General features: G+C 44.1%; 1 protein-coding gene across 9 annotated transcripts in view; it reads right to left on the reverse strand.

Moving 5' to 3' along the window:
* Positions 1-15,104, reverse strand: part of foxp2 (forkhead box P2) — a 123,789-nt gene that overhangs the window by 38,154 nt on the left and 70,531 nt on the right. For all 9 annotated transcript variants that reach the window (XM_037760173.1, XM_037760171.1, XM_037760168.1 and 6 more), the window contains one exon: positions 9,293-9,382. In XM_037760173.1, the coding sequence (XP_037616101.1) occupies positions 9,293-9,382 (90 nt within the window). The remainder of the gene's footprint in view (positions 1-9,292; positions 9,383-15,104) is intronic.

The raw sequence follows: 15,104 nt of genomic DNA on the forward strand, positions 1-15,104 counted from the left end.
TGTAGTAACACCTTCACTGACGCTAATTGCGACAGTGTTTGGCACAGAGCTGCCATGACAGTAGCTAGCCTATATGGTGCGTCAAGGGGCCAATAAGACATCCCTGTCCTCATCGCCAGCTAATCAAGCTGCCTTGATTACTTTCCATGCATGTCTCTCCCTCCCTCCCTCCCTCCTTCTCTCTCTCTCTGTCAGGCCTTGACACGTCCTTGTTTAGCTCTCCTCTCCTCGACGCCCACCCCCCACCCCAGGTTTTCCCCCCTCTTTGATTAGCCGAGACATTTGCATGGTCACTACACATTTTTCATTTTAGAAGTCATTATGCATTAGTGGCTCCTGATCGCCCGCCTTGACTAATCCTGATGAACTGAAAATCACAGCTGAAGGTCAACTTCCAGCCGGCCCCGCTGCACATTCATATTCATATTCAAACAAATCCTGCCTCCATTGTTCATTAGGGTCTTAGAGAGAAGGGACTCCATCTAAGGTGGGAGAGGTGGTGGTGGAGGAGGCGGTGGAGGAGGAGGAGGAGGAGGAAGAGGAGGATGTTGTGGTGGTACATCTCTTTTCTTCTCCTGGACTCCTCTATGCAAGAGTGCCAAAAGAGAATGCATTCACAATAAGCGAGGTGGCGAACAAAAGCCGTCAAAAAGTTGCAAATTAAACAGTCCGTGTGTAATTATGCAAATGCCGTGCTTACACCTTCGATGTTATTAACCCTTAAAGGTACATTTGCTAGGTAAGTAATTACCCCCGCAGTCACTCCTGGTTTTGTGTTGGATGCCGTGACAATGGGACGAGTGCAGCTGAGAAACAACATGAGTGATGCACTCATTAAGACTATTAATTGGATGCGAGCACAAAGATGTTTTGGTTCACAAAAGGGATGCGGGCTTAGACGTGTAGGACTTAAACTTAAATGTATGCGCATGCATATATAAAGTGGAATTAAATCTAAATTGCACTTCAAACTCTTTTTTCCATTGTGTATATAAGCCTTCATAGTCAGATACCTGTAAATGAATAATGCAGGATTTCAGCGACTGACGAGTAAAACCAAACAAGGTTTTCAACAAAGAACAGCAAACAACCAGGTTATGAAATTGGGAAGTTCCTTTCATTAGCTTTTTTTTTTTTTTTTAGAGACGTAATGGGTGATAATCATCTTCATTTCACCGGTGCTCCAAACAAAAAGAGGGGAAGGAAAAAAGGCAGCAGGAAGAAAGAGAGGGGAGAAAAGGCAGTGGCCCACGTCCATTGTGAAGTGCAGCACAATGCTAATTCCAGCGTTTAACTGCATGCTTTTCTGCTTGACGTATCGGAGGCTTCCAAGATGAAAGCAGATAAGTAATTGCTCTCCTGGTTCTTATTCTTCACTGACAACCCATAAATTTAATTTTACACACACGTTCATTTACATTTTCGAGTATATGACATGATAATTGCGGGAATATAACACCTCCATTTTGCAGGATACTGCATGGGGGCTTGATTGACGTGAGCGGTGAATTGAAAGGAACAGGAGGCTGAATTGCCTCTCCTAGAAAATGATTTTGCCACGACGGGATAAAATTAATGAGCATTTACGAGGGACGACGGCGGCGGCGTAAACATCCGCGCGCCGTGAGTAGACTCGCTTATAGAAGAGGGAAGCCATGATATCCAATTGGGGCTGTGCCTCTGTAATCCAAAAAAGGATGGATTTCCAACACTGGTGCACAAAAAAAAAATATTAATGGGATTTATTAAATGGTTTGAAATTAGCTGCAGCTCATGTGGCCACTGGGGACCTTAATAACAGAAAAAAAGGTGCTTCTCCTGTTTTTAATGGAGCACATTTGGATGGAAAAGAGTAGTTTGCAAATTACTTTTGAATGTGTTTGCTAACATTAGTAAGAAACATGCTTGTTTTTAACTGCGTTCACTGTTTGAACCCCTATTTGTTGATGTGCCTCGATGAGCTGTATTGACATTGAACTTTGAAACCATGTGGTTTGCCCCTCAGAGTTGGGAGAGCAAAACAAAGGACCTTTAAATTGGCTCCTGATGTGAAAACACTGGTGGGGCCCTCACCAGAACAAGCAGATCATTACAGCGCTCTTGTCACACACCCGCAGCCTGTAACCAGCCTGTCCAATGCAAAAAAGCAAAAGGTCAAGCTCTTCCAGCAAAGAGCTCAGGTATCTCTTCCAGGCACCCGAGTCTCTCGTTATGTTTGATTTAACTGCCATTAAATACAAAAACACCAACTCCAACTGTCTGGACCAATGGACAAATGCACTTCCAGCAAATTACACCCACTCCACTGTGTGGCGCTTTATCTTTACAGCTATGATTTTTTACAAAATTACCTAAAGCGGAAGATAAGTGGAGTTCAAACTTAAACAATTAAAGTCCGGCACAGAGGAATTCCTTTTATTCGATTTCCTTCCATATGATTCACTTAGCGGTAATAAGCAGAGGGGGGGGGGGGGGGGGGGGGGGGGGGGGGGGGGGGCGGCTGGTGATCAGATGTCGGCCGTAAACATCGCGGGGGCGACGAACGTGGGGGCGGTTATCAACGACAGAGGTTGTTCCCGTATAAAAGCACTGGACAGGGGACTGAGCTGCGCTACAGACACTGCTTCAGATAACCGCAATGAGGAATGGAAGGGTCCTAGTCGGTAATTACTGTGGATCCTTGGCAGGGAGAGTCGCTGCTAATTAAGCCACTAGCTTCATTTCACACACAGGAAGAGAGAGAAAGAAAAAAGAAAAAGGGAGAAACCCCTCCACCCCCCCCCCCCGTCCATATTTCATCTCAATCTCCTGAGCATCCCAGAGGGCCCAAACTCAGACCCCCCTCGTAGCTGGTGGACTTCTGACCTCTCAACTCCCCCTTTCAGCTGACGCTGCTCATTTACTAGCCAATTACTGCCAAATATGGCCACGCGATTATTGATAGCCGGGACTCTCCACTCGAGGACCACCGAGGCTACGGGGCAGCTGGCCTCGCTGTGAAGTTCAAGCCTGCGAGAAAGTACACGTGTGTTTACCATCACATAGGAAGCCACACACGCGCTCTTGTCGTGTCTTCAGCTTAGGGAGATCAATACTCCAGATTGTCAGGACTGAAGCTAAGTAGATTACCGAATGTTTTCCTAAATCAATTTCCATAGCAGTGCATGGGAAGTGCAATTTATCATAACATAAAGACCCATCATGCAAAAGCCTCTAATAAAAAAAAGCCTGAGGAGATTGGGACGGGCTTAGCACAATTTCCATATTGATTTATCTCGACATGCAGATAGTCATTGATTAAGCCTCTCCAATGTAGTGTGCACAACGCTGCTGCTGCTGTGTGACATTGCTTGTGCACATTGTTTGTGTCATTATCAGTACAAATTGTTACACCTTTATCATTAAACTGGCGCGATTCACTCCCGACTGATTCCTCCCTGCAGGTGCACATATTTCAAGAGTAAATGGGAGCGACAGATAGAGGGGGGAGAGAATGAAGAATAGAAGAGAGAGGAGTGTGCTGAAATAGAAAGAAAGTGAGAGAGAGAGAGAGAGAGAGAGAGGAGGGGGGGGAGACACTTCCTTCTGATGTTGCAGGTAATATGGCCTCCACTGGATCAGCCTCTTCATCAGTGACACACAGTAAATTACAAGTGCTTCAAGCAGCTCAGTGAATTATAGTTCATCACTTGGAAAGGCTTTCCCCCTCACCACCGGGGCCCAGGCGTATCAGATCTGCCGGTTAGGATCCAATTAACACCCTGGCCAGAATCATCTGATTGCATGTGTAAGGGCTGGTATAACTCGTTTATTGCACCCATGTATCTTCTGTCACAAGGTAAATTTGTTGCTGCTACATCAAAGGTCTGAGCTACTTTTTTTTTTTTTTTTTTTTTATCCTTCCCTCCCTCTCACTTTCTCTTGATCCCCCCCCTCCGAAACTCAGCTACCTCGCCTTGGGGTTGCATTTCAACTTCTTTTGCATCACAATGATGAACCTGCTCTGTCCTCGCAATTTAGCAATCTTGTCCTGTAGGTGTTGTAAATGCAAGGGGGGAAAAAAAGAGGGAGGGAGAGAGAGAAAAAAAATCTTGTTTTCTGGTTACAAAAGCAGTAACCAAGGGTGTTTGACTTAAAATGTGCTGACGTTTTTTTTTTTCTCTTTCTCTCTCTCAGAGTCAACAGAAGTTTTCCTCATGAATAACATAATATTTCCCCCCCCTTTCTCTCTCTCTTTTTCCCCCCTTCGCAGTGATAATTTCTCTCTATTTTCAGATGCAACCAGAGGGGATGCAGTGGAAAGATATATTCAGAAATGTAAATGTGAACTAGCATCCTTTAGCCACGCACGCCAGAGTCAGCTAACCTATACTCCAAGCCTGGCGTCGCAGCCCTTTTCCCTGCATCTGTGTGTGTGTGTGTGTGTGTTCCGGATGAAAGCCAATAAGCAGATGAGTTCTGCTATCGAGGTGGTATTGGCTCAGTGGTAAGAACGCGTGGCCCTGACCTTTAAAAAAGTGTGACACTTCCTAGGATGGCCCAGTGCCCACAGGCAATCTGACTGGCCAGGGGTAGGAAGCTGTAGAATTTACAGAAAACAGGGCTGAACCAACATCTCTCCCGACCATAAAACCTTAAGTATAACATATTTAAACATTCATAGTTAGAGCCGAGCGTTGCACAGATGGGGACTGAGGTTATTAGTCTTGTAAAAAGGTATTCACAGCTTGATAGTGTGAAAGGGGGCAGAGCGGCAACACTCGCCCCGTGGTGAGCTCTCAGGCTTTGCATGGTTAAGAAGTGGATGTTAAATACTGGTTGGAGAGGTCAGAGGGTACCTTCACACTGTCAAGACGGGGGGTCATTCTAGCTGTTTTAATATGCCCTCTGACATATAGAGGTGGTGGGTGTGTCACAATGGAACGCCTCAGGGTGACATCAAGACATGTTAGGAGGAGATGTGGTAAGATAGTCAGGTGTGTTTGGGGCACGGTTTACGGCTGCGACTAACGATTATTTTCATTGTCGATTGTTTTCTCGATTAATCGGTAAGTTGTTTGGTCTATAAAATGTCAGAAAATGGTGAAAAATGGCGATCAGTGTTTCCCAAAGCCTAAGATGACGTCTTCAACTGTCTTGTTTTGTTCAAAACTCAAAAAATATTCAGTTCACAGTCATAGAGGAGCAAAGAAACCAGAAAATATTCACATTTAAGAAGCTCAAATCAGAGGATTTTGACTTTTTTTCCTTCTCAAACTGACTAATCTATTATCAAAAATAGCTGGCGATTAATTTAATTGACAACTAATCTATTAACTATTGCAGCTATGGCATGGTTACAGTGTATTTTGTGGGATTTCTAGTGAATCCATGAGCCATTCCTCCAAACATGGAGCACAAAACCTGCTCCCCCAGCAGATGTTAAGCTGCTTTAAATCCAGCTCTGCCCTCCTCCTTATCAATAATGATCAACAGAGCCACTAACAAACAAGGAGTTGCACAAAGTCACATCCAGCTATGTAAAACTTTAAGTATCTGTCATTGTGTATGAGCGCGGGCTATATGTGGATGCATTATGTGCGTTTGTGTGTGTGTGTGCGCGAGCGAAACAACTGTCAGATTCATAGGCCACTGTAATCCTCTCCGCCTCTCCTTGTCCGCGTTTCTTTATTTGTATTCCAAATGTCAGTGTATAAATGCATTTCAGAGGGGGGATATTGCCACAGAGAGGAGCAGGGAGACGAGAGGGTGTTGTGTGCCTTGGGAGAGCCGTGTAAGCAGCATGGCGGAGGCAGGGGGGGATTTACAGGGAGAAATAGGTGTTTATTGAGTGCTCCCGTGGGCTTACTGTGTAATAATAGACCTGTCACATTACGCAAATGTGGAGAAGCAGCTTGCGCGTGTGTTTATATGTGTGTTTGTTGGACTGTTTTTTTTTTTTTACACGTGTGTGTGTGTGTGCGTGCGAATGCCAGAGCTGCCTGCCTCCGCATCATCAACTCCTGAGAAGCGGCGATGAGCGAGCGGATAGAATTAGTCAGGCGAGAGCCTTTAGCCGCTAATACGCGTAATTAAAACTGCAAGCTGAGGCACTTAGATGCTTGTGTACTAAATAATTTACATGCCATGATCTATGGATCATTTCCCGCTCTTAAATACCAAAGATGGGGGGAACAAGAGGGAAAAAAGAGTGGCGGAGGATTTATCAGTATCTCTACCATAAGCAGGATGTCATGGTAATATTAATCCTTTCCCCCACTTTCTGCTGTGCTAATCATACAAGGGGATCAATCCGCCTGATTCCTCCGGTGGAAAACATGCAGCTTGATTGCCGTTGACTCTTATCAAGCTCGCGGAGCTAATAAAATATTGCACTATAGCACCCATTGTGGCCTCATAATCCAGGTAAATAATGCAGCTTTATTGTGTAAACTCCCTCAAGACAAGGAGAAAAGCTGGTACTGACAAGGAGGGAAGAAATAGAACAATAAGAATAGCAATACAAGGCTTTTTTAATCAAGTTTCTACTGCTTTATACTGATATTTGCACAATGGAGTATTACAGCTAAAATGTCATTTGAAATGAATGGATTCAAGGGCACACAGCAGCATATTCCCACAGTAGAAATGAGCCCTGTTTGTGCTAGTGTGCATCACTGGGGGGAGTCTCTCCGGTGACGCTCTGCGTGGAGACTTTTTTTGGAACAAAGAGGTGAGGATGTTAATAAAGGCTGGATCAACAGATGGATTAGTTGGGAGCCGATCGGCAGGCCCCTCTGATTCATATTGATTCATATCGCCAACGCGAAAAGGAAAGGATGGAGTAAGCAAATGTAAATATTCAATATTTACCATCTGCTGGGTGTTATTAGAGGCAGGGGCTTGGACACAGGGCCGACGGTTATCATGCAACCACACTGCTCTCGTTCAATATTGTTCCTCCTGCCATGTATGTATTGTACTTGGTGACTATGCAGGCATTTGTAGATCAGGATCCCATTTGTTTGAAGCTATTCGCTTTGGCATACAGAACCTCAAATAGACGGAGAGCAATGGACCCCGACAATAAGCGACAGAGAGCTTTTGTTTAATTAACAATTCCAGTTTTTTTTTTCTCCCCACAGCTAAATAGATACACTCAAATAAATAAACTCCCTATAATTCTGATGTCATTACGTGCGAATATACTGATAATATTAACACTCCTGATGAGGTTGAGTCGAATTATTTAAATGCAAAAAAGCATGACTGAGTCTTCGCCAACCTTATCTCTTCGCCAGTACGTAATTAGGCACACAGGGGTGTGACTCCAATTGAAGGTGTCGCCATTGTTAGACTCTGTGAAAATATCAACGGGTGAGGTTAACGCCAATTTCCCTGACATTAATGAAATGCACAGAGCCCCCTAATGAGGTAAACCATTGCTCCTTGATAGTACTTATTAGCCGAGTGGAGGGCACAAACTCCCACACTTCAATTTCAAAAACGGGCAAAAAAAAAATTAAATAATAAAAAATACTAATAATAAAAACACGGAGCAGATGTCAAGGGGGCCTTACGTAATTTGAGGCAGGAACTAACGGTCTTGTTGACTTAAACGAGCGGAATGAAAAGACCCGCTATAGTGTGAGAAATATCTTTAATGCCGGGGAAGAAAGAGGATGTGTTAATGCGTATATATATGTGGGGGAGCGTGTGCGACTGTTCGTGTGAGTGTGTGCAGATGTGTACAAGTGTGACCTTTTCCAAATCACTGACAACAGAAATAGACAGCTCCACGAATCAATAAGGCAAATTAGTTACGAGGAGTGGAAGTGACAGGCGGTTAAAATTAGCGCCAGTCTGTGTAACCCACTAGTCAGGCTGACAGGTCTTTCAAATAACTAACCTCTGGATCAACAACACCACGGATCTCTAGTGTAGAGAAGCATCCAGATCCTACCATACAACCTTTGGTTATACTTCACATAAGAAAATATCACAAAATATAGCAATATTATGTTCTGTGATACTGTATCGATCCTCATGTATTGATTTTTAATTCATAGTTTACATGCAATTAGTGAATACCTTATTTCATCTGCAAAGAGATGTGCCCTCTCACAGTAGTGATATGATGCTGGATGTTACAGGGACTGTGATAAATGCAAATGTAGATCCCACTGTTCTGATTGCATAAACTCAGATTTTGAACTCAGATTTTATGCATATAGTGGTGTGTTCTTTATACTATCTAATTTCTAAAATTAGATTAAAAAAAAACCCCACAATATATCGCCTTCCTTACTGTATCGCAATATATTGCAATTAGGGTTGTCAAAGTTAACGCGCTATTAATGCAAATTAGTTTTAACGTCACTCATTTCTTTATTAACGCAAGTTGCGATTCTTAGGTTGTAGCTATGAAACTAGAAAAACCAAAGGAATCCATTGGTACCAACCACGTCATACTAGCTTGTTGCGAAGGAGGTTAAGTAATGCTCCAAACTTGCGATGCATTTTGGCGAGGAAAAACTGACCTCTGACCTCAAGATGTGTGAATGTAAATGGGTTCTATGGGTACCCACGAGTCTCCCTTTCACAGACATGCCCACTTTATGATAATCACATGCAGTTTGGGGGCAAGTCATAGTCAAGTCAGCACACTGACACACTGACAGCTGTTGTTGCCTGTTGGGCTGCAGTTTGTCATGTTATGATTTGAGCATATTGTTTATGCTAAATGCAGTACCTGTGAGGGTTTCTGGATAATATTTGTCATTGTTTTGTGTTGTTAATTGATTTCCAATAATAAATATATACATACATTTGCATAAAGAGAGTATATTTGCATACTTCCATGTTGAATACTTGACAAATCTCCCTTTAAGGTACATTTTGGACAGATAAAACATTTGATTAATTTGTGATTAATCGTGATTAACTATTTTAATCGATTGACAGCCCTAATCGAAATATATTGAGTCCCACGTATCGTGATACGCATCGTATCGCCAGATTCTTGCCGATACACAGCCCTACATTCCGTATTAACTACTGTCCAGTTTAGAGGCCTCACTGACAAATAAGCTGTATACTTGAAACTTTGCTCTCTGAGCTGTATCTGTGTTGTATTTTTCTCGTGTCTATGTGACGCTTAGCTTCCCGGGGACCGGCTCGTCCGGCTTTAGGATTCCAGCGGCAGGTCCGAGGATTGCAAATCAAACACACTTGTGGAACAGAGGAAATCTTCTTTTCGGAGGAGCATGTATTATGGATGGACTTAAGAGATTAGACGGTGAGGCTGCTTTACCTGCAGTGGACGCTGCTTGTCCTGGCTCTTTGGAGATTTCAGGCCACTGCCTGGCTGCTGCAAGAGTAATTGCCTCGCTGCTTGTAGGGCCTGGGAAGAAAAGGAACACAAGACAAAAGACATTGTGAAAAAAAAAGAGAGATGGGGAGGGAGGGAGGGAGGAAGAAGAGACACTGAGAATAAACTATTAGATTTCCTGAAGCTGACAGGAGAGATAATTCACATTTTTCAGGGACAAAAACAGTCATCTGTGAGTGAAAACCCTGTCAAATATCACCTGGTATTTTCCACAACACATTGGTTAACACTACGTTGGAGATACGTTTTAGTAACAATTCACAGCACCGTGATCAAGGATAAATACAGTTTGTCTAGAGCACCCCTGAAGAAGAAGAAGAGGGTGAAGAGGGGGGTGGTGGGCTGAAAAAAAAAAAAAAAAAAGACAGAGCGTCAGTAGAATTGACCTGTCTAGTGTGTGCTCAACTGAAATACCCACTTCTCTCGGCAAATTACCACCACATTTGCATATTCATAATATCAATTTGAAGTAGAGGCAGCGCCATGTGAAGTGTCCCTGGGAGCTGTAATTAAAGTTGACAAAATCAACATCAGATTACATTTAGAGTGAATTAACTAGCAGCCCAGGTTTCACACTATGCATTAAAGATGCTTATGAGCAAAGGAAAAGGGTGATAGATGGATAGAAAGACGGACACAGAGAAAGAGAGACCTTTTCGCCGTCTGATGAAATTAGCTCACGGCTGTTTACACGTTTGAAAAATCATATTTGTAAATTGTAAAATTTGTCATCAGCAGCGTTTGATGTGTTTGCCAGACATGCAGATGATAAGAATCAAGAGAGGCTGGGATGTGGTGTAATTTATTTCTCTAGGGTTTGATGGGATTACAGATCCCCTCCCGCCTGGCTGTGTGTGTGTGTGTGTGTGTACTGAATGTGTGTGACGACGAACGACAGAGCGAGCTCCAGCTTCACAGGTACGGTGGCAGCTGGGCTAGCAGCTTCACTCCCCGATTCTTCAAGAGCAGATGGATGAAAGAGTCTGGCAGAAAAGAACATTGTGCACAGCTGCTACTACTGCTGCTGCTGCTGCTCCACCACCACACAAGCCTTGTATTCTTCAGGCCCACGAGCATCAAGTGGGAGAAAAAAAAAAAAAAAAGCACACACACAACACAACACAACAACTTCACAGGTGTTGCTTTTTTTTTGATGAAAAAAGAAGAGGACGAGTAGGAGGAGAAGCAAGTAAAAAAATAAATAAAATAAATAAAACTAAGATGGAGAGAGTGACACTTCCTCAGGAATCAGGGGTGCTCATTTTTATTTTCTGGTGCTTGCCAGTATCCATGACAACAGCTGCCTTGACAGGGCGTGCATATGGCGCAGCTCTGCCAGCTGGTGGGAACAATGTTTGAACTAGTACATTGAGATCCTGAGCAAACAAGAGGAGAAGACGGGAGAGAGAGAGAGAGAGATAGAGAGAGAGAGAGAGAGAGAGGTAGTAAAAAAAATGAGAAGGAGGAGAAAAAAAAAAAGTTGCCATGTCTTAACCCCTCAGGGAACGCAGCCACCTCCTGATCAATTATGAAAAGACAGAGCTGGGAGGGGGGATGCTTGAAGAGGTAGAGGTGGTGGTGGTGGTGGTGGTGGTGGTGGGGGTGGTGCTGATGGAGAGGGTGGAGGGTGGTGGGGGGGGGGGGGGGGGGTCTGTCTGTCTGGGTGCTCAGGAGGAGCCAGGCTTTCTGAACTGAAGTAAACAAACACATTACACTGGCACTGGGTCCTAACTGCATTGATCCGTCTCCTTGGTAAGAGGAGCCTAGTCGCCACCGGGTTATATGTGTGTGACATCTGTAAGCTGAGCCATGGCCTTTCTTCACAACACACACACATACTAAAGGTTGCCTGCCTGCGGTGGCACCTACACATCAACACCTGCAGTCAACTCGCCCCAAAATGGATTGGGAAATCAAACATTGCTTGACTTCCTCTCTCACTGAAGGCATAAAAAAAAAGACAAAACAAATTCCTTGAATGCAGCCAATCACGTTGCTAATTAAAACACGGGGCCCTAATTAATCTCACCGTGATTGGTGAATCAAAGTAATTATAAGGTTTATGGAGTCCTGCACACACAGTAGTTAGAGGGGGAAGGCTGCTTGACGATGAGCGCAACCCGAGGTAGCTGTCGGGAGGAAATGTTTATCCGTGTGTGAATCAATAATGACTCGCTGTGTTATATCCAAAGTCAAGAGAGAGGGAGAGAGAGCCACTCGATATATTACGCGCGGTCAAGAGTACAAAGAAAAGAGATGTTTTTTAAGTGCACTTCCAATATCCATGCCAGGTAAATACAGAGGGAGGTGCGGGTATGAGAGGTGACACGCAGGAGCAACTACACCCGGGCTTATTAGAAAAAGAAGTCTGCTCAGACTATACTTCTCCAAACATAACACAGACCTTATCAACACCGGCTGAAGTTTTTCCAAGAGTGGTTTGTCATGCCTGAAACTGCCTGTCACCTCTTCCGTGGAAGTGGGGGTCTGTGAGTGTGGAAGGTAAGGGAGGAAAAACAAAACTTCCACCGGCTCGGAGTATTCAGCCATTACAGTAAAAAGCACCAATTTGTGCCACCCTACTTCCCCACTCCACAGAGACGGCGAGCTCATCTCGAAGAAAAGAAAAAGCACAAAATGCCAAGAAAAGTCATCAAAAAGTTTGCTTGAAGAGCACACAGACGAGTGCGGGTGCGCGCCGCCTATTTAACCTGGGTTGCTATGCAAGAAAAAATGACATCCCCCCCAGTCTATTAATGCGCACATTGTATAAACAGCACAATGTGACACATTCTTCAGAATGAGAGAGCAAGCCAGACAGAGAGGAGGGAGAAAGAGAGCCAGGGCCCTGCTATATAAATAACAAGGCACTCAGAGGCATATTTGATGTTGATATCCATCACTGAGGTTGGAAAAAAAAAAATAAGAGGAGGGAAAATAACACACAGAGCGACGGAGACCGCGACACGGGGATCCTTATGAAAATAAGATTCAGCCCAAATGGATCTGGTGTAATTGGTTTCAGATAGTGAGGTCAGGAGAAAGGCGATACAGGCGACTATTATGCGAAACGGACTGAGAAACAAGAATGTTTACACAGGCATTCCTCTGCTACATTAATAGGCATGCAGAGATCACTGGAGAGGGGAGGAAAAAGGAGAGAGTGAGAAGAGACTGACAGAGAAGAGAAAAGAAAAAACAACATCCATTCATCCCTCCCTCCCTCCCTCCTGCTATCCTCCACTCTGTTTAGACTCCATACAGAACAGGGTAATAAGAAGCACCTATCACAATGCACCTTTGTAAAGAGCATGCAAAGATCTTAAACAAGCATGAAATACATTAGCAGGGCCCTGCAACACTGGGCCAAACCATTACAAATCTCCAGATTGCTTATTTTGTGTGTGGCGGAGGGAGGGAAATAAGCCATCCACGAAAAGAATGTCACTCTTTCAAATTCCACCTGGAGACGCAGCCATGACATTGGAATTGGATATATCTGAGGGGCTGTGACATTGTGTTTGGACAGTGCAGATCACTTCCTGGCTTATAGGGTCACGTTGGGAGTTGTTGTTATTAGGGGGGGATATATAGCAGATATTGGAATGATGACACTGGTGTGAAATAATAAGGCGCCCTCGACAGGTACGTCTACAGGATGTTGCAGAAACCAGCTGTAAACATGGCGTATCAATTGTTGATCAATAAGAAATGGGTTGCATCAGGATACTGTGGTGTGCAGAACAGATGTTTTGTGTGTGTTTGTTGTTTGGGAGTAAAGGGCTGCTGTTCAACACTAGGCTGTAGGCCAGAACAACTCCCGTCATGCTGACAGCTTTGACAACTCCCACACACACTCACACACTTGCTCTTGGTGCGTGAATAAGCACACACATACATACACAACACCGCACCACCAGGCTTATCTATCTTCGCTTCCAGGAAAACACAGACGGCGAAAGAGAGGGGAGGAGGAGGGAGGAGAGATGGAGGGGGAGAAAAAAAAAGGCAAAAAAAGAAAAAAGTGTGACACTTTATTCAAGCTGGAGGGAGTTGCATGCCACGGAAAACAAGGCACAAACAGTTTAAGCTGAACAAACAAACATGGCTGATTGGACTGAGGCTGCTGCCGGCCCGCTGGCGGGGGAGATACGCGCTGACACTCTCCACACCAAAATATTTACACCCTATCTTCTTATATAAGTGGATTCAGGGCAGATGGATGGATGGATACGGATTTGGAGGGGCTGGTTGGAGAGGATAGACAAATGAGAAGAGAAGAGGGAGGAGGATAAGATGTCCCATACAATGTCTGAATACAAAAGTGGGGCCTGAGTTTGTGAAAACAAGCAATGTGCGACCGGGGAGCGTCGTCGGGCCTAAACAGGCTTCACGCAAGAATAGGAGGATGGATGCAGCCGGGTGGCGTTGAGATTACAGAAACTGTCCTGACACAGAAGTTTAGTCACACAACTGACAACACAGTATGTGTCTATTAGAGCTAAAACCTGAGATTTTGTAAACACAGTGTCAGAGACGCTGGTGGAACAAAGGCAAAACTTTTTGGGATGATTTTTAAACGCTCCCGGCTATATTAATGCAAATACTACATGTTTTTTTTTTTAAATTTAATCAGGTCAATGCTTGATGTGTGTGGCCTTATATGGTTGCTATCGATCTCCTTCACCTTAAGTAACTCGTCCACGGCGGGAGTAGAGAGACTCCTATCCTTTTATAAAGGTCAGAACTGGCGATGACGCACCGGGTGCCTCGACAATGGCTTCGGAGTCAGTCCCCTTATCGTCTCTCCACAAACCCCGCACAAGAGCACAATACACATCTGGATTCAGTCACCTCTGCTAGTTTGAGTACTCAGATAAAAAAATGACTTCTTTTCAAACACAGATAGCAGCTGGAGGAGTGGCAGCAATGCAAATAAACATTTTTTATCTGTTCAAAATGTACCTTAAAGAGGAGATTTCTCAAGTATTTGCCCAAAAGGCAACAACAGCTGTCAGTGTGTCAGTGTGCTGTCTTGACTATGACTTGCCCCCAAACTGCATGTGATTATCATAAAGTGGGCATGTCTATAAAGGGGAGACTCGTGGGTACCCATAGAACACATTTTCATTCACATATCTTGAGGTCAGAGGTCAAGGGACCCCTTTGAAAATGGCCATGACAGTTTTTCCTCGCCAAAATTTAGCGTAAGTTTTGAGCGTTATTTAGCCTCCTTCTCGACAAGCTAGTATGACATGGTTGGTACAGATGGATTTCTTAGGATATGATGCCAGTATTTTCGCTCTAGCTTTAAAACTGAGCCCGCTACGAGATAAAAATCGCAAGTTTCGTTAATGCATTGAAGAAGTTAGTGGCGTTAAAACAAATTTGCGATAACAAGTTATTATTAACTTTGACAGCCCTAAAATAAACACATGTGAATGTTGTCAAAAATGCAAATTCTGAACGTTGAAGCGAATGTGAAAGTGCCTGAAGGTGAACTACCAAAAAGGCTAAAAAAAGGTTATATTACAGAGTGTATTTGCCTGACTAACTAGTGTATGAACATATCGAAATCAGCCACACCTAAGCTCCACCCAGGCTGCCTTCCTATTATTACTCAAATTTGGATTGTCTGGCTCCAATAACTGGCAGGATGGAGGCCACCAACAGAAACCCCACTGTATGGGTGATTTCTCAGATGGCGTTTCCGTGAGAAACTAGAACGAAGGAG

The sequence above is a fragment of the Sebastes umbrosus genome, chromosome 23, assembly GCF_015220745.1.
Source record: "Sebastes umbrosus isolate fSebUmb1 chromosome 23, fSebUmb1.pri, whole genome shotgun sequence".
NCBI lineage: Eukaryota > Metazoa > Chordata > Actinopteri > Perciformes > Sebastidae > Sebastes > Sebastes umbrosus.